Here is a 13,232-nt window from a genome sequence, read left to right on the forward strand (position 1 = left end):
CAACATGATCAGTGTTACCATTGTGTTCAATTGTTCACAAACCTTATTTTGTTCTCCCTCCACACTCCCCTAGATTAGGATTCATCTCACTTTTAGTTAGACATTTAGTTTGTCTAGTTGCCCATGTTCCCTGTAAAGTTAGTGGTGAAAAAGGGGAAGAGACCCATCCTGGAGGCAACTCATCTCCTCTTAGCTAGGCATCCAAAAGAGATGTTATTAATCATCCTCTGGAGGACAATGCCTTTTCACTGAGGATGCAGGCAGATTAGATGTCTGACTTTCAGCTGGCCAGTTTAGAGCTGAGTCCTACTTTTGCTGTTCTTTTTTCTGGGGAGTTGCTGCTTCCTTTGGATTTTTGCTATGATCCTGTATCAGAGCCTCTGCAATCTTGAAGTACCTCCATAAGATCTTATTCATAGAAGAGTGCTGTTGGATGATGAGCAAAGACCTGAGATATAATTTCCATCTTCATTTGTGCAGCCGCCCAGCTGTGCAAGGGACTTGCTCTTACAGAAGACTTAAAGCTAATGGCACCATGCACTGGTCTGGCTGCAGGTGTAGCTTTCCTTCATCTTCCTGATCAAATGAAGGTCCTTGCTGTGTCCATTTTGCTTTCTCCATTCAATTAGAAATCCTCAGCTGAACCATTTTGCTGGCTTGAACTCACAGTCAGGGTTGGAGAAAGTTTAGCAGCCTGCTCACATGGAGGTTGTCTTCATGAAAACATCGCCCTGGATTTTTTTTCTTCAAGCCAATGTGGCTCTTCCACAAATTTGTGGCTTGTGATTTGTGTGTGGCTGACCAGCAAGGAAGGTCACGAGTGGATCAAAATTAGTGTTTGCACTAGTTTGCCATCAGATGACACTCTCACTTGTGTATCAGGAAGGTGAAACTGATGTATTAGTAAACCTTGAGGAGGAGGAGGATGCTCACATTGCCTATTCTGACCTGGGTCAGGGTAGCAAACTGCTGCAGTGAGCTTGAACACTGGATAAGCTGGATGTCAAATTGCAGATGTTTTCCTACCCATAAAACTCTTTGACATTTTCTCATAGCCTAGCCCCTGCCCAGGCTTGTCTTGTGAAATAGAAAAGTACAATATACTGAACTTTCCAAGACACTTGAAGTAATTCAGTTCTTGTTTATGGCACTGGATTTTCTTAATAGCTTAAACACTCTTGGTGAAATAACTGTTTTAAATATATTTTGCTTAGATGACAGCTGTTTTGCTTATCTACCTTTTTTTTCAGGTGATCAAACCCTAGGAAAGATGGGGTTATCTCAGTCAGCAGTGACTTAAAGGGAACTTTGAACATCTAAACAAGTGAAGTTATGTCAGGGTAATATTGTGACAATAGAGTAATGAATCAGGCCCCTGGAATTTTATGTTTCCTGCCAAGTGTATGTATACAAGGAAGTAATAAAGCAAAAAAAAAAAAAAATAGTATTTAGATCTGATGTGATACTTTGCAGAAGTTCACGAGATTTTTTGTGACTCAGAAAAAAACATTTCAGTTCAAAACGGTGAAATACTGTGACCTTTAAGATCTCTCTCTTTTTTTTTTTTTTTGTGAAACCCTGAAATTAAGTGATGTTGTGAGTTTCTATTGAATTTGGTCAACAATAGTGGTTGATTTTGGTAAAAAGTTCATTTGAGTGGGGGGCCTTCTCTTTCCCAAATAATAATTCCAGACAATAATTACGTTTTTTTTTTTTTCTGGATTTTTTAAAATATAAAATATCTAAAATGATATTGGAATGCAGATTGCTTGTCATTTTCTCACTTTTCCATTAAAACAAAACTGCTTCTGGTTAAAACTGAGAAGATTTTTTTTTTTTTTTATAATACAGTCTTTGGCCTTGTCACTTCAGAGCTGATAAAAAGGGCCTGGGATAAAGCAGCTGTTTTTGTAGCCAGAAAGGTTGTACCATGCCAGGCTTGCAATGCTAGCTAATGCAAACTAGCTCCTAGGCTCTGGTGGGATTTCATGCATCCCGTGATGCACTGTGTGGCTGCCGATGCAGATGAAGCAGTGCTCTTGGGACAGCTGGAGGGAAGGAAGGGCTCTGGTGAGGAGCTCGTTCATTAGTTCTGTGCCATGGAAGGAGAGAGCAGATCAATGAGCAGGCTTGTCGTACCACGTTCACCTTTCCCTGCAGCAGTGGGGGAAAGGGAATTTTTATCTAGCGAAATGACTCACATTTTCCATTCACTTGGTAAATATTTTTTCCTTTTTTTTTTTTTTTTTGGCAAACTACTTTATTGATTCTTTTTTACCAGGGTAATAGTTTACATAAGCTGGAATGACTGGCATCCATATAAGGCCTCCTGCTCTCCTGTCAGTCAGTTCCTAGCAAAGGCCAGGAGATGCCCTCCCCGATCCAGGACAGGGCATGAAAGCACTTCTCACCCAGGCTGGTTGTGTTGGCAAAGCACAGACCTGGGCTTTGTTTTCTTTGCCAATTCCCACCATGGGCAGGAACATTTCTTGCACTCTGGCCCTCTTGTGTCTCCAGTGGCATGGCTGTAAAGGAGGGGAAACAGTGAACAAGAGGAGCAGGTGTCAATGACTTGTCAATGACAAGTTCATGCCCGGTCTAGATGAGTGAGAGAAAGAGTAATGTCATCAGTAATTGTTACTCTTTTCTGGAATGCAAATCTCTAATCAAACTGACATCAATACAGAAGTATGGAGTGACAAGGGTTGTGCAATTAATTTTTTTCATCCAAGGCAGGCTTCTGTCAGCCCATCGTTTACCAACAGCTAACGAACCTGGGTAAATGAAGCTTTAATTTGGTGCTGAAGGAGCCAGGTAGAGAATGAGGAGATGGATGGGTCAGAAAGAGGGGCTCAAATCAAGCATTTCCAGGGGAGCCTGGAAAGGAAATGTGAGAGGTGGGAGGGCAGCAGAGGGAGAAGGTTATCAGGGTGTATTTCCTTCAGTGTACCTGAATCTATTGTCTGTGCAGCCTCTCAGTGGGCAAAGAGTTTTGTGGCGATTTCAGTGGCATGAATATTTCTTTCTGACGTTTCTTTTTTTCCCCTTGCAGCACTAGTGATGGTCCTGAATAGCACAAGTGTCAGCTGGAGTGCCCGCATTCAGATTTTCCTTACCTTTTGCAAGCTTGTAGCGATTCTGATAATTATAGTCCCTGGAGTTATCCAGCTAATTAAAGGTATGAAATGAAAAGTAAATGCTTTTAAAGTGCTTTTATCTTTATGCTCCCCAGTCTCCCCGCACCTGCCTCCACCAAATAATGCTTATAGCAGCAAAATCTCTTAATTAGTCTCTGCTCGTTCAACTGAAGCTCTGCACTGTCATGTAATTGATTAGAAGTGGAACTACACTGGGATGAACTGGTATTTCCTTCTGCATGCCAATGAGACTATTCAGATCAGACTTGGCTTTCAAACGAGCGATAGGATTGCTCTTCTCTGCAAATTGCATTTTGCATGAACCTTGTGAAAGGGTCAGGATGAGCTTTAATGACAGATGAGCATGTCCCCTGCCAAAGCACTGGCCTCATCCGAGCAGAACATGCCTCTTTTAATTGCACTGGTGCCTGGTCCTGTCCAGTACTGGGTGTGGTGGTGGTAGGGTCTCAGATTTGCAGAATGTGTGAAAGAAACAGTATGATGGAGGCTGTTCTAATTGTGAATGCTAATCTCCAATCAATCGGTAGGGGTGTTTGAATAGGTATTCGTTATCAGAGAGAAATGTGTAAGGTAAAGATGCTGTACTGGAAGACAACCCGTAGTTAGCTAGCTGTTGTTTTCACAGGCTTCCTGCCCACAGCTCTACTAGATCCTCACGTTTCACATGTGCTCTACTTCTTCCAAGTGAGAAACTAAAGTGTGCAGCTAAAGGCAACAGCCTGGGACTAACCAAGAGTAAGAAAGGCAAGCAGCATTGTTTGGAAGATCAGACTTACTCTACAGGCTTTGTCGATGTTGCTGCCTAAGCAAGGAGCATGAACATAGGCCTTTGGTCTCTCCCAGCCTGGAGATGGCTGTGCAGGCCTTTTGCTGGCTGTCATTTGGGTAAAGCCATGCTGGCAGAGCAGCTTTACTGGCACACGCTCAGCCACCTGCAGAGGAAGGCTCTTCCATCAGAGCCTTGGCGGCAGAGAGGGTGAGACGGGGACAAGCCCCAAATCTCTCCTTACAATAATGCTAGGCAATAATGACAGGAAGCATGAGGAGCTATTCAGTGCAGAGGGTCAGAAAGGGGAACACTTTTTAATGAACGGGTGGCAGATTTTATCTCTCAAAAACTATTGCTGCTGGCTCTGTCCCTGGGGACGCTCTCATATTGTGCTTCACAAAGCCTCCTGTCTGAGTCAACAGTGCAGCACCGGGCTCAGTGCTCAGAGCAGTGAGCTCACAGTTTCTCAGGGACAGGCGACTCTCTGTGGCTACCAATAGGCTCTGAAATAAAACTTTCCCTGTGCAGCACTCTGCTGATTCACTATTTCTGTTTTCATGCTTTTCACTTTCTTTCTGGCTGTTGCCATGCCTCTTCCCTCACTTCGTTTCATGTGAAAGCTTTCTCCTTGTTCTCCTCTGTCCCTTTTCCTCTAGGCCTTTGAAGCAGGCCAGACCAAGGTTTGGATGGGCTTTACCACTCTTACGTAGATCAAAGAGTGTCCCTGATTCCCCACTGGCACCTTCCTCTGGCCACGGCTCTTCCTGTATACCACAAGCCTCCAGTTCAGTGGGAATTCTGACTGAGAGCTTAGTAAAAACTGAGTGAAGAGTAGAGGATTTGACCCGTTGCTAATTAAATTCTCAGTGGATTCTCCTTCCTACTGCTTTTCTTCAGAGAGTCATTGCTTCTCGGGAAATCTGGAATTTTGTGGGGAGGTCTTAAGAACTGTAGAACACCTTGCAAATGATGAAATACCACAGCTCAAGGGCTATGACAAAGACACACAATTAAAACTTGTAAAGTGGACTTAAAGTTCCCAGGAAATTCCTCCTCAGTAATTTCTGTTGCAATATTTGGGGAACTATATTATTAATCAGCCTTGGTTTCTGCATGGAAGCTCTTCATTGCGTTGTTCAGCTGTGGCTATCCATATGCTAGGAAAGATGAATGCCTTGTGTTCCTTAGCAGGAGTGCGTTTACAACAGCAGAGAGACAACTGGTTCCGTCAGTACCTTCCTCTTTTACCAAAGGACATTCAAAAAGATCTTTACTGAATATTAGGACTTGGGGTGCATATAGGGTTTCGGGGCACATTGTGCTCTTGCTTTGGTATTGATCTTTGGCACTCACCTATCCTGCATCTTTCCTGCTGTCTGCCTGGCATTTTTTTCAAAATGTTTTTTCTCAAACATCTGCAAGTATAGAAGCATAATTCTTACTTGGTATAATATAAGCTACAGTGCTGCATATAATGTGGTAGAGGGTTACTAAGGGCTAAGAACTTCTGGGGCAGAAAGGTTTAAGATACGGAGTTTGTTTACTTTAAAAATGTTGCTTGTAAGTGAAATGCTTGCAATGTTCCTTCTGATGAAAATGTTAACAAACAAGGGAAAATTTTATAGCAAAAACTACAGACCTCATTCTGCTCTTTCATGTTGACGTAAGTCACTCCTGGAGACAACAGTTCAGTGAGTGTCATCAAGCTCAGAATGATTTAAAAAAAACTAATAGGTCAAATTCTGCTTTGGCATAGCTAGGGATGCCACAAAAACCTTTCACAATTACTGGCAGAATTTGGCTGCAGGGGTTGGGTCAGAAATTAAGGTCAAGAGCAGAACTTGAAGTCGGTGGACTGCTGGGTGATTAAATGTTCTGTGGTGTGATATATTTATTTGTTTTAAAGTAGGAGGTGACCAAGGAGCTTGCTTTTCAATACTGTTTTTGTTGATGTTGCAGGAGAGACACGGCACTTTAAAAATGCCTTTGCAGGGAATGATGCCAGTGTTATGGGATTACCACTTGCTTTCTATTCAGGAATGTACGCCTATTCAGGCTGGTAAGTTGTTGAAACCTAAAAGCATTTGTCTTGAAAGCGAACACTGATATGATTTAACAGACACATTTATTTATATGACAAATTGAGTTGCACGTTCTACATCTTTTGCCAAACTGCATCATGTAGTAACAGTAGATCTTGCCACTGTCCCATATGCTCAGTTGCTATTCTGTAAGCCGCTCTAAGAAGAAATGATTATTCTTCTACCATGTAGAATATGTAAACGCTCACTGAACACTAAAAAATAAAAAAATTAAAAAAAAATCTTAAGGCTAGAAATAAAGGTAACAAGAAAAAATATTTTTAAATCCATACTAGGTATTTTAATAAAAGTCTGAAAGGGATAATAAAGCTTTAGGTTTTGTTGAGACAGAATTTACATGAGAAACATCTCTGAACTAGTAGAAAGTTGTGGATCTCCATCCCACTTGTGTGGATCTCAGCCTTTGCTTTGTAGAAGCAGCATTTGGAGAACGTGAAGGAAACTATAACTTCAGTGTAGACCACAAAACAAGGTAAAAACTAGTTTCTTATGCCTTTTGCTCTGACAGAATTGGACCTCACTTAACAAGAAGTGCAACTGGCTGCCATAGAAGTTAAGAGCTATTCACTGTGAGCAAAGGCATGAGAATCTGCCTTCAAGTATCCAGCTCAGAACTTTCTTTTAAGTTCATTCTCTCTCCCCCACCAAAGTACACAGCGGCCAGTTTGAAAGACGCTGACATGCTTCAAATCTGCCTTACTATTTATTCATGCTTAGTGAGGGCTCTGTGTTGCACAGTGCCAATGTGCTTTGCAGCGTTGGCATGAAAAAGAAAAAAAGCCTGCAATGCACAAAGTGGGCTTAATTTTGAGATAGCTTTGTCTGTAGGTCTTCCCTTTCCTTTCCATAGCCTCACAGGCTGTGAAATTCCTTCTCTTGCACAAAAGACAGGGGCCAAGCGATAAGGATTTTATTTATTTAATTTGGAGGGACAATGGGATGAGTATTTGAGTTCTCTGCTGGCCTGTAACTCCCCAGTTGCAGGAGCACTATAAACATGCACACTGAGGCACTGAACAGCACTTTTATATTAAATGGTGGGGGGAAAACCCAAGAGAGTCTGAAGCCTTTATCTATGATAGATATGTAAGAAAAGAGCCTAGCATTTTGAAACCTCAAAGAAATTGAACTCATTACAGGGACAGTCTCTACCTTCTTCCCTCTCTCTCATACAACCGTCTCTGTCTCCCACACCCATACACCTCACAGTTTCCCACTTTTAAAATATTACCGTAGCTGTACACTTTTCTATGATAGCAATTTTAAAAGCTCTTCAGTATTATTCACTGCCGAAGCAGTTTGTTTACTGTAAAATGCTGCATCAAAAAGATTGTTATTCTGCTGTTGTTTCTTTCCCTTTTCCTTCCCTTCTTCGCCTAACGTTCCAAACCCTCTAAAATAAAAATCATCTCTACTTTTCCTTTACACCTTCTGACTTTTATTTCAAGGTCCTTATTTGCCACTTATAAAATAAATTAGCAGGAAAAGATCTAGTTGGGCTAGTGGTTCTCCTAAGCTGCCGATTTGTCTTTGTCACCAGCTCCAATTGATTGCCTCAGAGCACAGAAGAGCAGACCATTAAGTGGAGTGTCAATAGCCTCGCACTATCACTTTCATGGGGCTAAATCAGTTCAATAAGCTGAACGTGAAGGAGTGTTGCAAGTGCTGGTGGTGTGTCCCGGGACAGAGGCAGAATTTTATGCATAGCCTGTTACACTATTAGCTTTTAATGATACAGCTTTACATTAGAAAACAAAGGTGGCATCACTTATGTGTGGGTTCATTCTGCCAAGGGCAAATGTGAACTCCTGGGTATATAAAATGCTGGGTGAAAAGGGACAAACAGAGGCAGGAGCGCAAGGGAACATGTCTTTGCATTAATAAAAACACTGATGCAAGATCACCAAATTACTTTTGTCTAGTAGCAGAGCTAAGACTAGAAAGAAGTTGCTAGACGTCTTACTAGGCAGAAGCCATCTCTCCCTGATCTATCCTGACCCCTTATTTTGTGCTGTGCACTCTAGTGAGTCTAGAAACAAGTGCTGAGGTGGTTGCATACGATGGTAAATCTAGTTTTGTGGACTTTCATGCTGGGTCACAAAATCATGCTGTTTAGAGCCGTGAACCAGTGTTAACTCATTCTTCTAACTCAGATCTCTTCCAAGACTCGGGGTGCAGAAATGCTTCCAGACTTTCTATCGGATCAGCTATTGTCTGTTTACTCACTGTAACACGACATTGCATCAGGTATTGTTTGTCTTCCTGCATCTGGCCTAAAAGTAGAAAGCCAGCACGAGCACTGTCTGGACGGCGGCTCTGCTTAATTAGCCAGGATGTGGATCTGTGCCCAACTGAGCCAGGCACACCTGTGTGATCCAGTGGTGCACAAACCTGGTGTTAGCACGTGCAGAACACTGGGTTCGGTCACCCTGAGGCTTTATGGTCACTTTGCATGCAGGGCTGTGCCCTGTACAAGCTCACGATGAAAAATGTGTGTGTCTGCGTTTAGGGTTAGGGTAAGCATAATGGGTCTAGTATGCAAGGGGAAAAAATGTAATTTCATTCCAGAATGGCATTACATAGCTCAGGTCTTTTTTCCCTCTTTGCTGTCTTTTCCAAGAATTGAAAAACAGGCTTCCCTTCCTGACTGTGAGGATGAAGGGGGGTTAAATCTCACCCCTGTCTTAATCCAAAATGGGCCTGCAGAGAGTCTGTTGGAACTGACAGCACTGCTTAACTAAAAGCATCTTCTTGATTCTCCAGGAAATAAATACAGGGTCAAAATCTACCAAGCCCTCATAATATATTTTATAACTCTTTTCTAGGTTTTACCTCAATTTTGTTACTGAAGAAGTGGAAAACCCTGAAAAGTATGTACCATTTATTTATTTATTTATTTAGACATTTGAAAAATGGTTGTAAAATTTAAAATGCTCTAAAAGTAGCGATCTTCAGAAATTCTGCATGCTGGTCAAGTTGCTTACTTTTCAGCAGATCTGAAATCTATTTGAATTGCAGCTGCTTGAAGATTTGCTATTTTTGGCATGTTGTGACCTTGTTATGTATGCTGCTTTTATGTGCACAGAAAGCAGAAAACTAAGTAGCTCTCCAGGGCTCTGATTCTCCCCCTCAGGATACGAGTAACTATCAGTGGCTCCTTTCAGTGGAAGTTACTGGTATCCTGTCAGGGAAATTTTGCCCAAGAAACTTATCTGCTGCAATATTTGGCAGTTTTGCTATGTTTAAATATTAATCAAATGCTTAGTTCGACTTGTTTTAGATGTCTCAGAGTTGTGGGAGCCTGAATACACATAGCACAGCATCCCATCCAATTAAGCCTAACATGGAATATTGGTGGGACTCTGTTTCAAACCAGAGACAAGCACTCTCACAGCATCTGTCTGTACAATATGAAAAGAAAAGCTCTCCTCTTACCGACAGTTTGATTTGGCAGATCTATTTTCATAGATATATTTTGGTGGAAGTGGCCAATAGTAAAACAATATTAACTTTTTCTAAAAATTAAAGAAATTATGTCCTGTCAAATCAAATGTTGTTCTTTGAGGAAATTAACTGTTTACCTAAAAATTCCTGGATAGATATCATTTACTTATGTTTCTTAAATGAGACTCATGGCTGGGTACCACCTAACTCTGTTTAAAAAGACCTCCAGCACTGTGCACTCATATAAAGCTATACATCTGAGATGTATAAAGAAAAAAAACACAACACAACCATCAGTTTGAAGTGTGCCGCAGGCTTTAGGTGTTTTCTACTGAGTCTGAACCAAGCCTGGTGCTATTCAGTATTTTTCTGAAAGACCTAAAAATAATTATAGAAAGAAAAAAAAAAAGGTGATAAACATGAAGATGGCAGAAAGGCTGACAGCTTTCTATTGTCTGAGTGTCTTTGAGGGGTTTTGGGTGTTAACGGGCTCTTCAATGTGATAAGGATTTTTATATCAAGGAATTTATGACTGGAAGCTGAAACCAGACAAATGCAGGAAGAAAATACAGCATTAATATTTAACGAGGCAGTTGACTAATCATTAGAACAAATACCTTTGTAAACATTGGATTCTTCATTGTTAGTCCTCCGTTCAGACCAAACACCTTTTTAGAAGCTTTAGCAAACCCAAGTCATTTAGCTTGGTGAAGAGTAGCTGGCTGATGCTAGAGGATCAAATAGCAAATCTGGGTTTAGCTATCAAGAATCTGTGTGCTTTGAAAAGTCAGGGGAGGCAGACATTCAAAACAAAACAAAACAAAAAACGGAAAACCACTTTTTTTTTTTTCTTTTGCAAAATCAGTTTATAGCAGAATGGCTTAAAAATTAATGTGAAACTAAATTAAATGAGTTAAGTGATTCTGGTCCAACTCTGCTTCAGGAAATTCTGTGGAGATGGCTTGGGAGTCAGTCTTAGTGATGTGATCAAAAGCATTTGCTAGAAGCAAAATAATTTATAAATTCTCATGTGGTTACCATCAATACTGTATGATGTTTTTAAACATACAGATTCCTACCACCCTTTGGGACTTTTCATACAGTTATGTGTCTCTCCAGTCCTCTTAACTTTATGATGATTAACTGAAATTATTGGTAATTTTCATTACAGCTAGTTTGGTTTATGTTGACTTTTTCTTGCTTGTGGTTTGAGTTATATGAGTGCATGTTTTTGAACATGTTGCCCTCTGCTGCTTAGGACAGAAAGACATCATGTTGTGGCCTGTCCTCTCCCCCTTCCTTTTTTTTTTTCTTATTTTAATCTAAGCACCCATTGAAACATGTTGTATCACAGCTAAGGAAAATGAGGGTTGGATTTGGGGGTTTTCTTTGTGGGGTGTGAGGGATGAAGATGCTCTTGTGTGACCCCATCTTGGGAGGGCCTCACTGTCCTCCTGGATAGTGGGAACAGGGAGATCTGGGGACAAGCCCTAAGGCTGGGTTAGTCCTTCTGGTCTGTGTATTCCAGGATAGCTTTGTTAAAAACAGCTCCTTTCTACTTGTGCAATGCTGTTGCCAAGCTGTTAAAGCTTCCCTTCACTGCTCTTCATGTTGGGGCTGCACGCGACGATAAAGATGCACGGTGTTTACAGCAGGATGCCCAAGATCCCAACCTCCCTGCGCCAGTACAAACAAACCATGCAAGAGGTGGGGATTTTATGCGCTCTTTAATGAGTGGCAGGTGATAACAGGGCAGGTGGCTTGTTACCTGCTGTGCTGCTGGAGACCTCTGCACCCCTGAAAATGGGGATTCTGGACTTCCTGAACTCAAAACAGTGAAAGAAAACAGTAGGGATATTTTTCATCCAGTTGTCCCACCTGTGAGTGGCAAAACAAAACAAGAAACAGTTTAGTACAGTCATTAGGAGAGCCACTGACCGTGTTGCTGAGCAGCATTCAGAGTCATAGGCATTTATTACAATGAAACTGCATTTTTATATATATTTTTTTGAGCTAAGATGCTGTCTTTCATTCTTGTAATACGCCTTATGTTAAAGAACATGTACAGTGCTGTGGAGATGCTCTGTAGCTGCTTTATAAAGGAAGAGAAAGCACAGCCTTGAACCACGTAGGGTTTGTACCAGCTCCAGGTGTGCAATTTGTATTATTTGTCCATGGTTAGGGATGCAAATTACTTACAGCGGCAGAGGTGAACGTGGTGGTTCCTCCTGCGCTGTGCATGCCAAGGTAAATGTTTGTCAGAGAATCAGTCACAGTTGCCTCTTTCCAGGTGTGTGGCAGCTTTTTAAGTAACTGCCAGCTGGTGCTTGGGTGAGCAGTCAGCAGCATCCCTGCCTTAGCCAGCCTTCTGTAAACCTGCAGAGAAATGTGCTGAAAGGGTTATGGAGAGAGCTGCACCCTTACATCAGTGGGGATGCAGAAATTTTCCTTTTTACCCTTTAAGTCCTGGGCTCCCTCCCCAGTGTTGTAGTATTGTGAAGGAAAAGAGAGGGAGCAGAGCCCTCGATTATACCCTAAAATGCACTGGAAGATGCAAACATCTGCTAGGTCATCTTGTAGATGGTGCAGTTTTCTAGACAGGGATTTTTTTTTTTTTTTTTTTTTTTTGCTGAGGTGCATGCAGCACCAGGAAAGCTTGCTGGAGCGTGGCAAGTGCCTCTGCAAAGGCAGGGGGGTAGGAGGAAGGCAGGGAAAGTGGGTGCTCTTGACCTTACCCAGCTGAAAGCTGCCCTTGTGCTCCTGCAGAGGCTGTTTGTATGGGCAGAAAGGGCTCCTGAGGGCCGTGGGAGGCTGTGTAGGTGCAGCAGTCTGCCTAGGCACAATAGATTGCAGAATTAGGTCTATAAATAGGATAAATACTATGGGCCTGAGGCACTGAGATACCTAGGTGATATGAAATCCTAGACAGAGAGCTGACAGAGACAGTGGAAATGAGCCAAGTGGAGAGGAAGCACCCTTTAAATTATAGAAAGGAAAATGGAAAAGGGAAAGAAAAAGTGTGAAAGTGAATCCCACTGTTCTCTTGCCAGATTTTTGGAAGTAGCACCGATTCTCACTTTGGAAATGGCACGGTTCCTGCTTTTGTATATTAAAAGGGACATTAATATAACCCCAGCTATCCTAAGACGTAAAAGCAGCTGTTTCTGTCTCCTGTTAAACCCCTCTTTTGATGTCTAATTTTTAAGCCTGGACTCATTTCCTTTATTCCTCTTAGTTAAAGAGCTTTCCCCATGCAGTACTAGCGGGACTTGAAGCAGCATGAAGGTGGTGGTTGTTTCACGAGGAGCTGTGGTTGCACTGTTCAGCTTCTTTAACGTGCAAATTTTTTTTTTTAAAAGAAGCCTGGAATAATTTTATTATCAAGCATATATGGAACAATGTTGAAATGTAATAACAGATTTCTTTTTTACTTTTTAAGATCATGCTTTGCATGTGTGTGCTGGCTCAATAGTGATTGCTGTTTGAAGTGAAATCTCTGAATAATCCTTGAAATGGAGCTTCACTGCAATAACCCCATGCAGCCACGTCACGTGCGGCTTTGATCTTTTAGATTTTCTTACATTATAAGGATCGGCCCTGCTCAGACTGAGGTCATATTGTATTTATCCAAATAATGAGTGAGCAAAGGAACAGCCAGCTCTCTGAAAGGCAATTTGTCATCTGAAAATTGACAGGAGCCATGTTGCCCGGAGCAGTAAAATTAGAGGACTGGAAATCAAGCATGTTGGATGTTCAGAC

The 13,232-nt window shown here is 41.7% G+C and overlaps 1 protein-coding gene across 1 annotated transcript in view; it reads left to right on the top strand.

The window, feature by feature from the left end:
- Positions 1 to 13,232, top strand: part of SLC7A11 (solute carrier family 7 member 11) — a 61,993-nt gene that overhangs the window by 13,353 nt on the left and 35,408 nt on the right. The window contains exons 4-6 of the mRNA XM_040555892.1: positions 3,053 to 3,178; positions 5,887 to 5,986; positions 8,855 to 8,899. Coding sequence (XP_040411826.1) covers positions 3,053 to 3,178; positions 5,887 to 5,986; positions 8,855 to 8,899 — 271 coding nt within the window. The remainder of the gene's footprint in view (positions 1 to 3,052; positions 3,179 to 5,886; positions 5,987 to 8,854; positions 8,900 to 13,232) is intronic.

The sequence above is a fragment of the Cygnus olor genome, chromosome 4 (assembly GCF_009769625.2).
Source record: "Cygnus olor isolate bCygOlo1 chromosome 4, bCygOlo1.pri.v2, whole genome shotgun sequence".
In the NCBI taxonomy this organism is placed as follows: Eukaryota; Metazoa; Chordata; class Aves; order Anseriformes; family Anatidae; genus Cygnus; species Cygnus olor.